The sequence below is a fragment of the Ambystoma mexicanum genome, chromosome 10 (genome assembly GCF_040938575.1).
Source record: "Ambystoma mexicanum isolate Mex_15411 chromosome 10, UKY_AmexF1_1, whole genome shotgun sequence".
NCBI classification, from domain to species: Eukaryota; Metazoa; Chordata; class Amphibia; order Caudata; family Ambystomatidae; genus Ambystoma; species Ambystoma mexicanum.
The window spans coordinates 624,183,973-624,204,164 of record NC_090932.1 but is presented as its reverse complement, the minus strand read 5'-3'; the positions used below and the strand labels follow the sequence as shown (position 1 = coordinate 624,204,164).

The 20,192-nt window shown below is 46.6% G+C and overlaps 1 protein-coding gene across 2 annotated transcripts in view; it reads left to right on the top strand.

Moving 5' to 3' along the window:
• LOC138491603 (E3 ubiquitin-protein ligase DDB_G0292642-like) overlaps window positions 1-20,192 on the top strand; it is a 377,122-nt gene that overhangs the window by 48,695 nt on the left and 308,235 nt on the right. The window contains exon 1 of one of the 2 annotated variants that reach the window (XM_069618208.1): window positions 12,543-12,715. The exons of the other annotated variant lie outside the window; for it this stretch is intronic. Coding sequence (XP_069474309.1) covers window positions 12,658-12,715 — 58 coding nt within the window. The 5' untranslated portion in view covers window positions 12,543-12,657. Of the gene's footprint in view, window positions 1-12,542; window positions 12,716-20,192 lie in introns of those variants that run through there. 2 annotated transcript variants of the gene reach the window in all.

Genomic DNA, 20,192 nt, shown 5'->3' with positions numbered 1-20,192 from the left:
CTGCACTTGGTGGCATCACTAACGAGCTTGGGTCCTGAAGAACCAGAAACAAACAGCTCCCTAGATAGCGAGGAAGGGGCGACAGGTATCGGCTAGAAAATGGAAGTTGTAGATTGCGAGACTCTGGGAAGAGGGAGTATGGGGGAGGGGGGGAGGTTAGTAATTGTGTGGATATTTTTGGTTTATGTTCTTCTTTGTTTTTAAGCACCATGTTTGGGTGTAATGTTTATTGATTGGTGTGGAAATTAATAAAATACTTTAAAAAATAAAATATAAAAAAAAACAATTAGATAAGAAAAAAATGAGTTAAACTGCCTTAAAATATTTGGAAGGAAGCATTAAAATAAAGCACAAAGATGGTAAGAAGTTACTGTCCAACAGGGTTGCGTGTGTGAATGGGGTGGTGTAACACCCCCACCAAGGAAGACTAAGGTGCAGATTTAAACGACAATAGAGTAAACATGTAGGGTTCTCACATGTTTTTTTAAATGAATGACTGCAAGCTGGCGGAATTGTATTAAAACCTGTCAAACACTAATATATTTTCTCCAAAGAAGACTCCCAGATCTAGGTACTTCACCAGCAGCAGTATAAATGGGGACTTGGGCAGTAACTAGGTAGATGCATCCTTCACAAACCCTTTTGAAACCCAAGAGGTATTACACTAAAACCTGTGGAAGGCTGCATTCATTTGCACTCGCATTAAGCCACAGAATAGAACGTTTTCGAGAAGCATGGAAAAGCGCATCAATGCGGGATTCATGGAATTATTTGCACAGTAAATCGGGACATTGCGTGCCAAACCGTGTGCGCAACTCAGTTTGTCAATTCATGGAATCGTCTTTATGGGACTTTTTCATTCTGTGCGGGGACTTGGGGCAGGCCCGGCAAATCTCTGCGAGCGGAAGAGTGCCTTGCACGAAACACCTTGTAGGGCGTGGGCATGGCCTTTGCATAGACCGGAGTTGGGTGTGGAACACGCAAAATGAGGAAGAACAAGGGAAAATGTGGGCGATACGAGGGATGGCCCGCAGGCAGTCCATCGCACGCCCACAAATGCATATAACCGAGCGTATTGATGGATCGGTCCGCGCAAACTCTCGTCAAGGAAATGGCCACGGAATGCACTCAAACTATCTGCCACCCGAAGACAGGCGTACAGACACTCGCACCTAGGAATCTCTGCCCAGAGGTAAGATCGGGCATCAGATTTAGGGGTGCATGCACGCAGTCGGTGTTCCGATCGCACTTGGGCTGCTGGTAAGCAGTGTAGTGAAGTGCAGGGACCGTTTACTTGGGTTCACACGCACGTGTACCAGAAAATGACATGGTATGCATGTTGAGTGGGTGCTGGGAATAGTTACAGGGGCCCCACGTACCCCTGCTAGGGTGCTGGCCTGGTTGGGGGGCTACAGAGGCTGCTTTTCTGGGGCGCATTGCTACATGCGCAAGGAGTGTGGCTGGAATGGCTCTGCGTGTGTGGAGGGCGTTCTGGCCAGCCGTGACTTGCGCATGGGATTACCTTGCGTGAACAATTCCATGAATACATGTGGAGTGCAGATTTTCGTATGCGCAGCAGGCCGGGCAGGTTCTTTCTCAGTGCACAGACTTTGTTGGATCTATGCACACTTTTCCATGAATCGTGCCATAAGTATCCAGAGGCAGCCAGAGAGAGCATGTTGCCTTGTGTGTCATCAATGTAATTAAAGACATTTCTCCTATCAAATGAACACGTGTCCCACACCTCGGAATTGCACAGGTGTACAAACCAATGACTGAACTATCAGCAATTATGCAACATCCGTTTTTGCCAAAATGCTTAACGGTTACTTGACGTCAAAGAAAAGAGTCCTCGGAAATGTGATGAGACTTTAAGGTAAAAGAATATCATTACACGGCAGAGTTGTAAATGAACACATTCTGACAACACTAGAGTTCTCACTCAGAGGCCCACATAATGAGCCAGAGGCTAACAACATTTGCGCCACAAAGTCAGGGACATACCTGAAATTCTTATCCATATGGGATCCACTTCAGGATTATGTGGGGGAGAGGGAGGCTCAATTCTTTAAACCCAGGACTCTAAGAAACATTCATATCAGATAAAGACAGCAGAAGACATGGAGGAGGGATGAGCTCAGGAAACTGCTTTGCTTTGGTTATAACCTTGATTCAGTTTGGTTCAGATAACTCTAAGGGAAGGGAGTGGGAAGGATGGGCGAGGGTGAGGGTACTCGGGGGGGAAAGTTGGAAGACAATAATAGTCTCAATGCCAAAGTCCAAGTAGGTTAAATAATTTGTTTATACAGATGTTAATGGTTGTAACATTGCTGTAACCGAAGGCTAACTGTTGTCTTACATTTTAAAAAAGATAAAAATGAAAATAAAGTTGGTTAAAAAAAACGGTATTTGTTATGCTGCCAATTCTAACCGCCAGCATGATTTGGAGTAACGAAATAATCTGCATGATAGATTGAAGAGTTTGCATTCTAAAAGAGGTTTCAATGAGATAGTGATGTACCTCCTCAGATTGATGATCGAACAATTTTCACTGCAATGCTTTGGAAACCACAAACAGGCTGGAGAAAACCCCAAACGCCTGCTCCATACCGCTGAAGAAATTCTCTTCATGGCCTTCTTTAAGAGGAGAATGGAAATCTCTTGTTGAAAAGCCTCCCTTCTCCAAGGTCCTTCGGCAATGGTATGATCTGTATGTCGGAATTCAGTAGCAAGTAGATGAACTCTAAAGAAAGGTCACCTAGGACCTCTGTACACACTCAATCGTCTGAAACCTCTGACCCCAGACTAAGAAAGAATGGTGAAACTGTCACCCAACAAGGAAATCCTCCATGAGGCATACCAAGAGGTAGGCTTTCCTGTGGGGTGGATGGCTGGCTAGGTTCAGGTGCTGAGGAATTACTTCTGCCCTAACCTCGACCCCTGAAGACTCATGGGATACAGAGGCAGGTCAGGAGAGCTGATAGCAACATGGCATCCTAGATGTAGCAGTCTTTGACTTGATGGGGAGAGCTAAGCCTGACTCCTCTTGAGGTTGTCTGGCCAGATCTACCATCCTTTAACCAAACCGCTTCTATCCTAGAAAGGGAAGTTGGAGGAGAGTCTCTTAGAAATGCTGTCTTCTGCCTGTTAACACAGCTACTTCTTCCAGCACAAATACCGGAATCATATCACAGCTAATATAATACGTTACTTTTCGAGTATTTCAAACAAGATGGACTAGTCTGAACCCCAGAGAAGAGCCTGAAAATCCAATAAGGATAGAGTGTGAAACACAGACAGCATAAATGCCTTCTCTTAACACAAAATAATAAGTGTGAGCCTTTTTAAAGAGAACCCTCCATCCTCTGGTGACCTAGTCCAGCATAAGGACTCTACAGAGAAGAAGGACTCCTTGGTGGTACTGCTTGGCAGCAGAGAGCCTATCTTTGGGTGGCCGGGAAACCCAATGTGGAACCCCTGTTGGAGCACAGCATTTTAGGCCCATGTCTGGGTATGACTGCCTTGTCTGCGTCTCTTCTTTCCCTGTAAACAATTGCAGGATGGGTAGCTCTTGCACCATGGTAGATACATAGCAGCTGTAGGTGTCTGGGACTTTTAGGCCAGCTTGGGTAGAAGCCTTAACATCCATTAAATTTAAGATTGCCACTAAGTGAGTTTTGACCTCCCTGGGTCAGTGAGCTGGACTTACGCCACCGGTGCTTCAGGCAATGCATGAGCTTCTTGAATGAGCAGAGGGAGAGGTGAGGGGGAGGATGACGAGAGGGATACATAAAAGGCAGCATTTGTGTTATGAATTGCCTCACCTACAGTATACCATTCAGTTTCTTTAACTCCCGCAGAGGTATAGTATCGGAGGGAGTGTTGGGGGCCGGGGCATAGGCGTAGAACGATGAAGGCACCATTTCATATGGTGGCTCCATTGCAGATACCTGCTAATAAGCTATTTTATAATCTCTGGGGATCTGTTGAGCCCCTGAGCCCTGGACCACGGGTAGTCCTTGTGAGGAAAAGCTCTTCTGGTTTGTGACCTGTTTCTGCAGCAGGACAGAGGTGACTATGCTGTGTGCCTGGAGTAAGGTCGATTGTTCCGTCTAGGTTCCCCCTACTCATCACTGCATAGTGTTTCACAAGGCCGCAACGCTACACTAACTTGCCAGATGCTGCATCTTACCCCAGTCCGCTTCACATGCCTTTGTGCGGAGAGGCTTCCCTACGGTCTCCAAATGCTTTACTTCCGTCTTCTGCAGACGTCTCTTCAACCTCTTCCGGCCTCTGAGGAGGGAGGGAATGGTTTAGGACAGTGCTGCACCGGCATCAAATGCTGAACCTGACCAAAGAGAAAACGGTCTACTCTGAGGGTCACACCTTAGGCACTTCTTTGAATGGAAAAAAGAAACAACGGTGCTAGAAATCTACCTGCTCAGAGGAGACAAGAAAACGTGATTGGCGGTTTTCACCATTCTCAGCCTATTGCCCCATACCGAAATATCACTGGTACCGAAGCCCGTGAACAGAAGGCTGGGAAACTCTGAGGTTGAGCCCTGCACTGCACACAAGTGCATGCAAGGGCTGAGCGGCCTGACCTCAGAGCTCCACGGAAGATGGAAGAGAGGAAGGTGAGTGTATGTGTGTGTGTGTATGCTTGTATGTATGTATGTGCCTGTAATTGTGATGTGATGGGTGGGTTGTTAAAGGTGGTTTTGTGGGCTGAGACCATCTGATTAAAAGTAAATCCTGCAAATGCGGGAGGGGATGTGCGGTGGGTGGGGGGAGGGAGGTTGATGGTGTACTCCATACCCCAAAATGGCCCCTTTCTCACCCATTGAAGGCTGCACGAAATTGGCCTAATGAATGCAGCATTTTGGACATAGAACTGTTTTCTCTTATACAGTCCGAGTATCCTACTATGGGGTAAGAGCAACAATGTGGGCTGTGCAGGGGGGTAATGGCGGCAGCCATTCAGTGTTCCTCTGCCGGTAAGATAGCTCAGCGGGTTGAGTGCTCGCTGCTGCGATCTGAGCGTGATCTGCAGTTTGTAGATTCGAATCCCGGCAAGGCCAACTCAGCCTTTCATCCTTCCGAGGTCGAAAAATGAGTACCAATTTCGGTTGGGTGATATTGTATGTAAATTTGTGCTCTGTAATGCGAAGGCGTGCTAGATAAATAACACATCATTCTCATTGAAGAACACTTGCTGCCTTGGTCCTCCAGGAATGGAATGTAGCTGGTACTTCTACACACGATGTTTGACAGGATGTTAGTGATTCAATCTTTTGGTCAGATCTATCATGTGTGGAGCATTGTGGTTTTAGTTTGAGAATCACCCTGAACCATCTGCTCCGTAATTACTCTTGCCACTCTCCGTGTAACTCATGTAGCAGGTGATGGTTCCAAGGGAATTACTGGAGACAGATGTAGGCGGGCAGAGCAATATACTTTAAAGCACACTTTATATTGCATTCAAATCCTTGAGCCACCTCTTACCTGTCTCCAATCCCGAGTTCCTGGATGTGGCATGGTAGTTTGCTTATTATAGGTATATATGTGATTGTATGAGATCAGATGACTGTTTAGTTTTTACATTATTTTAGCTTGCCTGTATATATGAAGACAGGATTGAATGTTATGTAGATGTTTTATATATAGTAATGTACTTAAACTAACGATATGACGATTCTTTTGAAATATCCGAAAAGTTCAAATATTGAACTACATCCATGAAATACAAAAAAATAAAATAAAAAATATTTACCTTTCAAGGTTACCTTGTGTGTATGTTGTATTGCTAGAATACTGCTGATGGTAATCAAGCAATACCACCTCTGCCAGTAGTAAAATATGAGTTGGCAGATTTGCAGAAATAACAGTGCCCAAGGTGGTATTTGCAGAGGGAGGTATTTCTGCAAAAAGTATACCCAACCCGTAATGAGGCCCACTGTATACCTTTTCATACAGTGCCTGACCAGGCACTCCTTGAAGGTTAGGGGGCTGTTTTCCCAGCACATTACACAAGCACCACTTCCTCAGTGCCCCACAGGTGCTCCCCGACTACTGATAGTATTTTTCCTAAGCATCACTTTAGCCCTGCCTCTGTGGTGCCCCTCCAATGCTCGGATTCATGTAGAATAGCTTTGATAGATAGGGTGGCTCTCTATACGCTTTCAAACAGCTCCGAGCAGCGCTTGCAAGCTGCTTCGGTCTGAACATCGCCTGCATGTCCTAAGATTCTTTGCGCCGAGTGGCATTGCTGCTTATTTAACCACACAGCGTGTAGGACCCAGTCAAGAGCACACCCACTCAATGCTGAATTGATGCCTCAAAAAGCACCCATACTCCTAGATTGACACAGTCGAGCCCAAAGAGCAATAGTGAAAGGTATCTCTAGTAGCCCCCCCCGGCCTTAATACATTTAAGAGCCCACTCTTTACCTTTTTTAAAGCATATACTTGACTGTGAACATTGCTGCAAAGACTATTGCTTGCATAGCCTATATTGTCTATGTCTATGTCATACACCGCCCCTGGAAGTGCTGGCAAAAGTGGAAATACACGTAACATGGTGGTCCAGAGTTCCACAGTAACGCTCTAGTCTTTTTCCAACATGGCTGCCCACTGTTTATGTACGAGGATCTGGGATACAATCCTTGCGTTGTATCGTCTATGGTTGCTACTCAGAGTTTCTGTGTTGTTCCAGTGACTCGCTTCGGCTATCCAGCGCTCCATTGCTACATCCTTCTCTGTTTTGTTTTCCCCTCGCTCTGTTTTTCCTCTGTGCACTCCGGTGATCGTTCATCTCATTGAGGTATAGTGGTTTATATACTTTCGTTTCACTTTGCTTACTTATTCACGATTTCTCTATTCTACTTCCCTGTTGCCTTTCCCTACAGCTACCAAAGTCTTCTGACTCCGGTGGCTGTTATTTCTGATCTTGCACGGCTTTTGAATATTCTTACCTGTAAGTTCGGAGCCACTGTCACGTTCTGTATTCCTGGCTCTCAAGACACCTTTTCCTCTGCCTTTGCCTCCAATACTCGGCGTCCGCGAGAGCACTGTTTCTTTTCTTTGTATCCTTTCTGCTCCTCAGCTCCTGTTGTTCATCTCCTCCCTCGGAGCAATATACTTCTGCTACTTTGAAAGGGGCCTCTAGGGGACCCTGACGTCTATGGAAACAAGGCGAGTCACCACACACAATAGATACGCCAGACACGAGGTTGCATTCCCAAAGCTAGGGTTTATTGCAAAGCAAAAGTCTCAGTTGGCCAACTCGGTCTCACGCCCGCGACCTGTATCTCTAGACCTCGAGGGACGCAAGAGAGTGAATTACGTACATCAGTTACATATATACAAAATGCATATCAAACAATCAGCTATGACATGTTTAACACCCCCCTTTTATTGTGTTTCTTTGAACTTGGTGTGATGATGGACATCTCCGACAACTATGGCACCTTCAAACATCTATTCTAGTAACAATTTGCAATTTGTGAGTGCGAAGGCATCTTTCAGTTGAATAGAACACAGCGCTTCTGTTCTTGGAAGCGAGCTACATACGGGGGGGATGAGTTGCATTCCGGGCCTTGCTATCTATTAGGTGCTATTCGTGTCCTGGGAGCCGACACGCTCTAGCGGGCTCAGCAAAGGGGGACCGTAAGAAGAGCATAATTCAAGCCTTTAGCTGTATTATTCTAACATATTATACCATATAACGAGACTGGCTGGCAGCTGCGAAATGATTAAATGCCCTGCAGCTCTGCTTCGGCATTTGGGAGGGAGCCAGGCATTCTTCCTGGCGCTGCCTACGTTTGTGTTTCAACAAACTCTTGTATCCTCCCGGCCCTGCGGCCTTGTCCTTTTTACATGCAGACAACAATGTTTTGCAGTCGAGCAGTGTAAGCGGAACTGCGAAGCAATAGGACAGAAAGCAATGAGCAATGGTTAGAAAACAAAATGGCGATTCTTGTTACATCAAAATGGCCGTTCATTGGCAAACTCGAAAACCTATATTCTGTCATATCGTGCATGAGACGGTTGGCCCACGGCCACCAAAATACGTTTGCGGTCACAAAGTAGAGGTATCCATTTTTCTAGACTGACACCTTCTCTCTTAATGCCTTACCTCTGACTCATTACCTTTCAATATGGCATTCTATAGCAAGGCTCATTTCTCTCTTACTGCTTTCCCTTTTTCCTATTGGGTTTACTTACCTGTTCTTGCTGCAAGCCTTCTATCCTTCTGCAGCTTAAAAAAGGCAGTCAGCAGACCTTACTTCCTGTGGGACCACGATTCCCAGAGTTCTTCACTACTTACCAAGACCCGAATTGTTACAAAGAAGGCAGTCAGCAGACTTTACTTCCTGTGGGACCACGATTCCCAGAGTTCTTCTCTACTTACCAAGAACCGGATTGTCACAGTACTTAACAACTCCACCTGAAGACAAGATTTGGAACCAACTTCCATATTCCACCTACCAGGGTTTTTTCAGCCAGGGGGCTTTTTCCCTGAGACTTTTGGGTTCTGCTCCCAGGGGTTCACCTGGTCTGGTTAAAACCTTCAGTCAGGGTGGCCTCTGAAGGAGCACGTCCTTATCTTCATCAGAAGAAGGAGAAAAAACCTGCAGAACAAAGGAAACCGTGAAGAAAGAAGCCTTCAGAAGCATTGGACCGTTCAATAGAGGATACAGGTGAGGAGGAGTGTGGGGATACAGGTGAGGAGGAGGACTGTATGACAGTCTATTTTGAAAGCCCCTATGGATGAGGCATCTTCTACAATACATGTAGGTTTTCCTTTTCTGAATACTGTTACCATACAAGCTATTATCATTTGGAGAGGCGCAGTAGTACTGACAACTCACAGATTTCTTATGAGGACATCTGTATGTTGTCACTGATACTGCACCTCTTCAATAAAATAAGTTGTGAGGGCATCTGTAAATTGTAGTTCATTGTAGACGTGCAGAAGCACTGACAACATACAGGTGGCCTTGTAAAAAATCACATTGAGATCAAAACTACAATACAGGACAACTATGACGAAAGGCTGCAGTTATGCGTACAACCAACAGATGTCACTCCACACTTGCGCTGTATCTCCTTTCCCCCTTTGTGCTGTCCCTCCCCCCCTTTTGCTGTACCTTATGTTCCCTTGTGCTGTCCTCTAGAGAAACATGGATCTGGGGCCGTGAGGTTGATTAAACACTCTAATATCAATTACTCATACAAAATGTATTCAAAAACATATATCACCAAATATAATGAAAACAACATGGATACTGTATAAAAAATCAATTTTGTCTACACACCTAGCATTAACCACCTTTCATACACACTTATATTATCACATTCAACCATTCACCAACATTGCTGTCTGTACAAGAAAGAACAGTCCAGAATACCATCTCTCTTCCCACCTTATATCCTATACTATGTAATTCGTTTGGCACCATTTCTCCTTTCATGGTATGCCTTACAGTCCGCTACTGTTTTTTTGTGGACTCTGTCTACACATGTTTCGGTCAGTTGAGGACAACTCAATATCACCCACAGTTCTTTCGACCTTCTTCAGGATAAAACAACTGAGAGCAGTTCAATTTCCACTCTCGCCACAGTATTGGTTGAAGATGTCTTCGACAGTTTTACAGTTCCAAATCACCTAAAACCAAACATATATACAAATATTTTAATCCAACCTCATTTCTTCACGTAAGCATAATCAAATTATGCAACACAACCAAGAATATATTCTCATGAAAAACTCACACTAATCTCCAATTTATCAATGAAGGGGGTGGTGCAAGAATAGAGAACACATCCCAAATGTTCAAGAGGACCGGGTAACACAACTCAAACACGCTGTCTCATATTGATTAGGAGCAGTCAGGCAGAAACCTACAAAGCAAAAGCCCAAGATCAACCTCTAATTCCACATACATGGATAGTCTGTCCAAACATAGCTCTATATGGGACAACATGACTTACTTCGTCATGTGCATGTATCTTGCCAAATCAATTGTGCAACACTATTCACAGTGCCATTGTGTAGGTTCATACAGCATACTGACCATCTGGAAAGTAATATACAGCCAATCAGTATGTATATGAAATACCTTGCCACACATATCTCAATGAGTTATGATGACCCAACTGACTTTTGTTTGTCGAAACTTTGACTGTTGAAAAAATCAGTATAAACCTACAATGGTATCCAGTTATATTTTTGAAAAAATAGTTTCTACATACAAAAGTTTTGAATACAAAGTTTCAAAAAAATTAATTTCAAATGCATTTTTTTCATGTTACAGGTTTTATTTTAGTTTCGTATAGTAAACAATGTTAGTTTTAAAAAGAAAACCGGGGTTGGGAGGGAATCCTCCCATTAAAATAAAAATTTAAAAAATGCATTCAAAAGTTTTTTTTCCGATGCTTTTGTGTCGAAACTTTTGTATGTAGAAACTTTGACTGTCGAAAAAATCACTATAAACCGTATACAATGTAATGTTAATCCTTAGGACAGACGAGACACTCAAAACACTCACCCATGATCGATGTTCCAATGGGTCAGTACTCCATGAGGAAAAACAATGTTGTCACTAAGATTTCTTCGTGTATGTCAATCTGACTCACTGCTGCATCTGCATCAAAAAAGTAACGAATTGCTGTAAACGCCTATTACCACAACTGCACCTTGATCATGCTTATGACTCTAAGAGTTTCCCCACCTGATTGTATTATCGTCACGTGGTGCACATGTGTTTATGCACTCAAATGCGGGCGCTAATATAAGGCAGCCGCTCGCAACAAATAAATGAAACCTGACCTCAAGCATGCTAACACCATTTACCGATCCACACTAGTGCAATAACTTCACCCTGGCAGCTACGCGAGACTCCGATACATAACGCTCGTAAGGTCACTGGCCCAACTTGCCTTCAGCAAGCCGTCGCAACGTGCCCCTGCTATTCAATGCACCAGGACGTCACTCACCTGTTGTTTACAATGCGTCCCTTGTGCTGTCCTCCTCCTCCTGTGTTGTACCCCTCCCCACTTCTGCTGTTCCTTCCCCTTGTTCTGTCCCTCTACCCTTCCTGGCTCTGTCCCTTCTCCCTCCCTTGCTTTTTCCCTCCTCCCTCGCTTGTGCTGTCCATTCTCCCTCCCTGGTAGTGCCCCTCATTACCCCTTTGCGCTGTCCCTCCTCCCCACCTTGCACTGTCCCCATGCAATTTCCCTCCTCCCCTTGCCCTTTCCCTTCTCCCCTGGCGCCGTCCCTCCTCCTCTGTCACTGTCCCTGCTTCCCCTTGCACTGTCCCTCCCCCTTCCCCCCTCTCCCTTGCGCTGTCCTTCCTCCCTCCTTGTGCTGTCCCTCCTTCCCCCTTGTTCTGTCCCTCCTTGCCCCCTGCACTGTCCCTCCTCCCCTCTTGGGCTGTCACTCCTTCCCCCTTGCACTGTCGCTCCCCCCTTGCATTGTTGCCTCTTTCCCTTGCGCTGCCTCTCCTTCCCCTTACACTGTCCCTCCCACTTCCGCTGTCCCTCCTCTCCCTTGCGCTATCCTTCCTCCCTCTTTGTACTCTCCCTCCTTCTCCTTGTGCTGTCCTCCTCCTGCTCTTGTTTTGTACCCCTCCCCACTTGTGCTGTCCCTCCCCCTTCCGCTGTCCCTCCTCTCCATTGCACTATACCTCCTTCCCCCTTGTGCTGTCCCTGCTTGCCCCCCGCACTGTCCCTCCTCCCCTCTTGGGCTGTCACTCCTTCCCCCTTGTACTGTCGCTCCCCCTTTGCACTGTCGCCTCTTCCTCCTTGCGCTGCCACTCCTTACCCCCTTGCACTGTCACTCCACCAACCTTTGCACTGTCGACAGCCCTCCTTGTGCTGTTGCTCTACCCCCACCCCGCCCTTCAACTCCTTCACCCCATTTGCGCTGTCATTCCTTCTTACAAATGTTGTATAATGCTCCCGTGTATTTTTGCTGGCCTAACTTTCATCTATTGGATTTTTGTATTCTTCCCCATGTTGCTATTTATTTGCTCACCTCACAGTGCTTAAAACACCCTCCCCTCTCCCCACCCATCCAGCAATGCCCTGTATTCCCTCCCTTGCTGTCACTTCTTCGTCCCTGTGCTGTCATTCTTCATTCCTTCCCTCCATGCTAAATGTAAAATGCAATACACTGCAAATACCAATGCTTACTTTGTTTTACTTGACTTGGGCGTTACCTATGAACACAGTCATTTTGGAGTGGTAAGAAGAGGCTGCACCAGTTCAGCAACATGCCGTTTTAAACTTGAATACCTACAATGGGAATTCAAAATCGAGTGCCTAGGCTGTTAAGAAGTAAGGGGGAGCACTATCAGTCCTCACCTGCCCAATAGATCAAAAGTCTGAAAGGTCCAAAGTGAGAGATTGAAAGAGGCCACACAGGGGGTGGACATTGCGGGCTGCGTAAAGGCGTTATCTGGCACTCTGCCTGCGTATGAGTCATAAAAAGAAACTGAAAGCACAGCAGTGACTTCTGTCGGAAAACCCCCAGTGCATGATAAGGTTAAAAAAGATTGCGTAGCCAGGCTGGCCTCCTGCTTCTGCCGCAAAAGCTGTAAAAGGAATTATAGTACCACTCTCCTACTTCAGTCGCCAAGAAAATATACTCACCATGGCAGTACCTGGCTGCAAATCTGTCACATTCGTTCAGGGGAAGGACGAAATCACAGGTACTGTTTTGAAAAAGAATCTGTTTTGGCTGGAGGCAATTGAGCTCACGATAGGATGCGCACCTGTGTGTGACAGGGGGAAGGGATAGGCTGACCCGCCGCCAAATAGAGACCTATGTGGTGTTTATGTCTGAGTCAGAGAACATAACACGCCCGATTGGCCTTTGAATTGTTTTGTGTCTGGGGAAATGGTTAAGTTATTGCTTGAAAAAAAGAGGGACATGCTGTAACCCGATCCTAAACACAAGGGGTGGGCGCCAGGAGTCGACTGGCCTCTAGTGAACTCTGGAGTTTTCCCGGTAGGCCTTTGCATCCTAGACCTCTCTTGTGTGCTGACCATTATTATTTTCAAATGCTCTCATAGGGAAAGTGTTAGCCTTGCTGAGAATGTGTAATATGGTGCCCTTCCAGCATTATTTCCAGGGCCTCTTTTGGTTCCCAGTCCACCCCTGGTGGGTGCAAAGATCCATGTCCACCTGCTTTTGTAGGGAGGTAGCCTTGGTCTGTGAGGTGAAAATGAAACGGGCCAAGGACAGCAGGAAAGGGTAAGAAGAGAAAGGTCAGGTAGAAAGAAACATACAGATGTAATTCACAATACGCAGGCTAATGAAAACATAAGGGTGATTGAAAGTCATCGTTGGGAAGAAGGAAAAGGTAATGAAGAGACGAGAGTTTCCCCGATAGGCCGTTAGAACATTCATGGAGGCCATTAATAGTGTGATGGGTGGCATTTTGTTACGTCATGTTGTGGATGTGTGATGGCCTTGAGGTGTGCTCAAGAGTTCCTAGGAGTTGTGGAGGCTTCTAACCAGATAATCATATTGGATTACTTCCTGCTGATGGCCAGAGAGCGTTCTGGGAAGCCAAAGTGCTTGCGCCAGGAATGAGTTGTGTGCAGAATGAGTGCAGGGACCCAAAAGGGGAGTTTGACAAAAGGATCACCCCCAACCTCAGCCATGCCAGATAGCACACAGGTAGAGAAGAGAGAGCAAGTGTTGTTTTTGTGTGTAGTGAATTGATCAATAAGCCACTGGAATGCAGTCTGAGATAATTAAAATAGAGATAAGGTTGTAAAATATTGGATGGCAGGCTAGCTAGTGGAAAGGATTAATTTGCATTAAGGACACCACACTAGGAGGGCTACTGTCCATTTAAGGCCCACATGTAGGGTTGTCTGGCCTCTTAATAACTTAATTTAAGGCCTTCCTGCACTATCGAGATGTATTTAAGTGATGCCCAAAGGATCAGGAGTGCACATCCCCTTCCACCCACTCCCAAGGCCCCAAACGACCAGGTTCACCAGACAGGAATACTGGGAAATACCACGTCACTCTTAAATTAAGGTTGCCTTTGATCTGTGTCTTCACTGGGAACACGGCCCTGGACTGGACTGCCTAGATGCTCTTCAGGCATGCTGGGAGCTTTATGGGGATGGTGATGGCAGGGTGAGAGGATGATCTGATTTATACAGCCTTGCCTACGCTTCTGAATTTGAGTGGTAGTTACTACATCCTGTTAAGAGCGGGCAGTAGGGTAGTGTTGGGCTCATAGGGGTTGGAGAGTCTGCTTTTGAATGTCTGCATTGGGCGATGTAGCCCTTTTCCTGAGTGTCGTTAACATGTCAACATGTCAACTTTGCACAATGCAACATGATATTGCAAGTGTGACATAATAAACAATGACATGATATAGCACAACATAACACAATGTATCATAACATGCTCGTATAACAAACCTGCTGTCAACTCCATAAATGGAAGGGTGGATAAGTAAATAAACATGAAGATAAGAAAAAAATGAGTGAAACTGCCTTAAAATATTTGGAAGTAAGCATTAAAATAAGGATGGTAAAAAGTTACATCCCAACTGGAGTGCGTGTATAAATGGTATGGTAATGTTTATTTGTGTAGCGCCTATACACAGACAAGTGTTTCAAAGTGCTCAAGGAGGGAAAGGAACACTGGAAAAAAAAACATTTGCTCAGAGTCCTTGAATTTCTGAGACGATAACGGTCTGCACGGGCAGATTAAGTGAATATTATACATTTAACAGTTTAGATACAGCAAACAGGCCTGCCGTCGATTCTGCAGTTCATTCCAAGTGCACATTAAGGGGTGAAGACAAGGGAGAAAGGACAGACCGATCTTCAGGCAGGGCTGTATACAGATCGTGCAAGTGCGGGAGGGCAAGAGAGGGGCAAGGGAACAAGTGCGCCCAATCAATAGAGTGCGGAGTGAAGTGAAGTGCGGAGAGAGAACGCTCAAGGTTTTATTACAAGTACAGTGGGGTGTAGGGCCTTGCGGCAAGTACAGAAGGACTGGCAGGGGTGCCTGGGATCTGTGAGACTCTGAGGTACACCAGGCAGCCAGCCAATAAGCTGTGAGGAAGGAGGGAGAGAGTGAAGAGCAGAGAGCTAGATTTGCAGGGTAGGTTGAGAGAGAAAGAGGAGGAGAAGAGGAAGGTCTTGAGGAGTTTTCAGAACTTGAGAATTTCCGGCTCAACACAGAGGGTGGCAGGGAGGCTGTTCCAGAGGGAGGCACCTGCTGAGGAAAGGGATCTTCCTTCAAATTTCTGCTTGGAGAACCGGCTCACCCGCAGAAGGTTGGAGGTAGATGAACAGAGGGCTCGAGAGGGACAGTATTTAGGAAGGCAACGTTGGAGGTAAGTATGTCCCAGGCCCCAGAAAGCCTTGTGGACAATGCAGAGGGTCTTGAATTTGATCCTTGCAGCCACAGGGAGCCAGTGAAGGGAATTCAGTGCTGGAGAGATGCAGTCCCTGGGCTTGAGGCCAAGGATAAGTCTTGCGGTTCTCTTCTGGATGAGTTGCAGAGGGCGCAGGGTGGAAGCAGGGAGGTTGAAGAAGAGGCTGTTGCAGTAGTCAAGCCTGAAGAGAACTACCGCTCTGGAGACAGTAAGCCACTGAGGGAAAGTGAGAAATGGTAGAGTACCTCTAAGGATGTGTAGTATATAGTTAGACTTTTTTGAAATGTCAGAAATGTGAGAGGAGAAGGAGAGAGTAGAGTCGAAGATGACCCCAAGGTTTCTGGCCTCACAGGTGGGGGTAAGGCACAGGGCCAAGGCAGGATGGCCAGAGTGAGAGAGGGAAAGTGGGAGCAGGTGTCCCAATGCGAGTAATCTCAGTTTTGCTGGCATTGAGACAGAGGTTGTTTGCAGCACACCATGACTGAATATCGGACAGTCAGTTATGAGGGGGGGAGGTGGCTCAGGGTAGCCTGAACGATAGCTGCGTGTCATCCTCATAACACTAGAAAATAGAGGTGAGAGTGGCAATCATACCTGCCAGTGCTGCCATGTAGACGTTGAAGAACCATGGGGGTATGTTAGAACCCTGGGGAAGGCTGCAGGTTGAGAGGGTGATAGCTGCGAGAAAGGCACCAAGTTCCACCTGGGATGGGTGGTTGGAGAGAAATAGAGGTTAACCAAGCCAGAGCCTACTCATGATTCCCAGGGTGTCCCGAAGCCGTGAGATCAGGATGTTGTGGTTAACCATGCCAAAGACAGAGGAGAGATCAAGGAGAATGAGGACAGAAGGAGTGTTAGTGTCAAGATTTGAGAGCAGATCTTCACAGATGTTCAGAAGAGCAGTTTCCATGCCCCTGGATGCTCTGAAGACAGACTGATGGTCATGGAAATAACAGATTGATTTTGTGTGGATGTTTAGCTGAGAGATAGCCAGCTTCTCCAGGAGTTTGCCCAGGAAAGGAGTTTTACAGATTGGGCGGTGGTTTGACAGACTGGAAGGTTCAGCAGAGGGTTTCTTGAGAAGAGGGTGCACAAGGGAGTGCTTGAGTGGAGTTGGGAAAACTCCAGTGGAAAAGGAGAGGTTGGAAAGGTCGGACAAGGCTGGGGCGAGGGAGTCAATGTTGTCTTTGATGGTTTTGGAGGGGCAGGGGTCAACTTGCTTGGATGAGGCCTTCATAGACCAGACTTGTCTGGTGACCTCATCTGGTGTGACGGGAGAGAGAGAGGAGAGTGGAGGTGGGGCCAAGGGAGGCACAGGTGCTGGTGTATGCTGTGGTGTGGGGAGAAGGGAGAAGAGGATGTTTTGGGTTTTTGTGGTGAAGTGCACTGCCAGGGCCGAGCAGCTGGGTGGGTGTGACAGAAGAGGAGCTGCTGCAGGATTGGCCAGTTCCTTCTAGACTTAGAAACGTTTGGTCGTGTTCTTTGATGCCGCAGAGATGCGAACATGAATAAAGACTCTTTTCTTTGAGCGGATGACGAGTCGATATTGACTTTGAAAGAGGTTGCAGGCCAGTTTGTCAGATGGTCCACCAGACGAATTCCATTTCCCCTTAGCTGCCCTGTACTTGCGTTTAAGGGCAGCCAGGTCGAGTTGCACTTTTTGGAAGGCTTCAGTCGGACCCTCATGACAGGGGCAAGAATGTCAAGAGTGTTGGAGATAGATTAATGGTAGTGAGCGATGTGTCAGGGTGAGATTCAGCCACAGGAAAGGGAAGAGAAAAGTAGGTGGAGGCAAAGGCAGCCACTGTCACCTTTTTCATGGGTCTGGTGATCTTGAAGCCTAGTGGCTGCGCTGGGTGAGTTGCTGCCAGAGGAGAGGAGAGCTTCAGGTGAGTTGATAGAAGAGAGTGGTCAGTGCATGAGAGAGAGGTAGTGAGAGGGATAGAGAGTCGGAGGTCAGTGGAGAAGAGAGCATCCAAGAGTGGCCCGCGGTATGAGTGGATCCAGAGGGTAGAATAGAGAGGGAGAGAGAGTCACATAAGTTGCTGAAAGGTCCAGACAAGTCGGGAGAGTCAAGGTGTATGTTGAGGTCACCTAACAGGAGGAGGAGAGTAGAGAAGAGGCTAGGTCGGCCCAATTCGTGAGGAAGAGAGTGAGCTGTCCAGAAGGCCGATGGAAGGTGGTCATGAGGAAAGAAAATTTGGGAGAGAGTGAGAGCCTGCAGACTAAGCACTCAAAAGATGAGTAGGTCTGAATAGGGAAAATAGACACAGGTATCCATTCAGGGAAGATAAGGGCAACTCCACCGCCTGCCTTGTTCGCCCTGGGCATAGAGCGGATTTTGTAGCCTTCAGGGAGGAGAGTGTCAAAGCTTGTAATAGAGCTGTTCTTGAACCATGTTTCAGTGATGACGAACACATCAAGATCCATGTGTTCGAGGAGGTTGCAGATATCAGCAGAGTGTTTAACAGCAGAGCAAGTGTTAAGGGTGGCAATGTGGAGTAGCTTGCCATCCTTAAAGGTCTTCCGTGGGGGGGGGCGCATGGGCAGTGGTTCCCCCATGTAACACCCCTTCAATGAAGACTAAGGTGCAGATTAAAAAGACAACAATAGAGTAAACATGTAGGGTTCTCACGTTCTTTTTTAAATTAATGACTGCAAGCAGGCGGAATGGCATTAAAACCTGTCAAACACTAATATATTTTCTCCAAAGAACACTCCCAGACCTAGGTACTTCACCAGCAGCAGTATAAATGGGGACTTGGGCAGTAACTTTAAGCCACAGAATAGAACATTTTCAAGAAGCATGGAAACGTGCATTAAGGCCCTGATTCATGGAATTATTTGCGCAGTAAATCGGGACATTGCCTGCCAAACTGCGCTCGCAATTCGGTTTGTCAATTCATGAAATTGTCTTTGTGGGACTTTTTCGTTATGTGCTGGGACTTGTGGCAAGCTCAGCAAGTTTCTGTGAGTGGCAGAGTGCCTGTGGCGAGACACCTCGTAGTGTGTGGGTTTGGCCTTTGCATAGACCGGAGTTGAGGGTGGAAAAATGCAAAATGGGGAAGAACAAGGGAACATTTTGGCGTTATGAGAGGTGGCCGCAGGCAGTCTATCACACGCCCACAAATGCGTATAACCGAGCGTATTCATGGATCGGTCCGTGCAACCTCTCGTCAAGGAAATGGCCACACAATGCACTCAAACTATCAGCCACCCCAAGGCAGACGTACAGACACTTGCACATAGAAATCTCTGTGTTAGGGAGAGTTCTCATCTAAGGCTAATTTCCCTTACCTATAGAGTCCCGCAGCAGCTTTGCTGGATTTGAAGGGTTTATTTTTTTCCTCCTGCTAAGAGTGAGACCCTTTTTTCCCACTCTTAGACAGATTGCTAGTGTATGTTTTAGGCTATCTTGTGTGCTTATGGTCTATGGGGTTTTTCTCACACACATAGGAATCATCTTTCTAACATGTGTGGTACACAGCACCCTCTGTGCTGTACCATAGGGGTGTCGTAGCGACCCACAAACATAGACTCCATACCCTTGGACTGACTACTGTCTCCTAGGGCATGTCAAGTCCCCATTGACTTTACTAGTCAATACTTATGAACTAAACCAGTTCAACCCATCTTACTATCGAAGTACTGGAAAGGGTTAATAGTTTTTCCCTAGTGTTCATTTTCGAGAGGGTACCGTATAGTCCCTCTCTCAAAAGTTTCTGGCTGGTGGCAGTGGTTACTACTGTAAATATTCTACCGCAAATATTTCCCTATGGGATTTTCCCATTGTTCGAGGCTACCACTTTTTCTGACAGCCTCTAACGTACCGCTGGTTTATTTTAATATTAACTTTACTCCGGTAGGTTTTTATTGCCAGAACTTTAATAATAATTCTTTCTCGTGTCTTTCTCTGAAATCCTAACCTGGGTTGGGGATCCTTTGTTCGTCCTTTTGGCGGGCTTCTGCACAGAAGCCCTCCTCTCTGCGCCACTGAGTCTGGGGTAGACAGGATGTGTGGGAGGGGGAATAGGCACCCTGGACAGGGTTGCCTAAGCAACCCAAGTCGCACTCTGCCCTGATAGGCTTGAGAGTTCTCCCGCCAGGAGAGCCACCCCACTGTGTGAGTGAAAGCTAGGCTGTATGAATGGGGGTCTTGCTGCATAAAAGCAGGGTCCTGAGGACTGGAGGACAAGACGTCGCCACTGGAACTAAGAAACTGAAGAAGAGAGAAGCTGAAGACATCTGCAACGACTGAACCACTGGTGAAGCCCTTCTGCAGATCCTCACCACTTTTCTCCAACGACTTGAGATCTTCCTCTTCAAGAGTCTTCTTCCCTTGAGCTGGTGGGGCCAACCAGTTTGCCAATCGCCTTCCAGGATTTGCCTTGGTCGAATCGCCAGTGCCCTGCTCTGGGAGACCAGATAGCCAGGCACCCTTCCACCACGACCGCGATTTAAACGAGCGTACCTTTTATTCGTTTTGGCAGCACCGTGGCTGGTTTCATCCCTGGGCAGTGCAGTAACTCGAACCCCCATCCACAACGAGAGTCTCTCTTCCTCTGCTGGATCTCCCGAACTGCAGGAACTGCCAGGAACTACCGCCACCGCAGGAGCCTCTTCCACTTTAAAGGTACATTGTTCCGCCAGGCCTCCTGTTTCATTGGGTATCGCTAAAGGTGTTTTAAATCCTTTACTTACCTACTGGGTTGGCCGCCCCTATCATCTAACATTGTCTTTCACCTTCTGCAACCGCCTTTTCAAATCGTTAAAC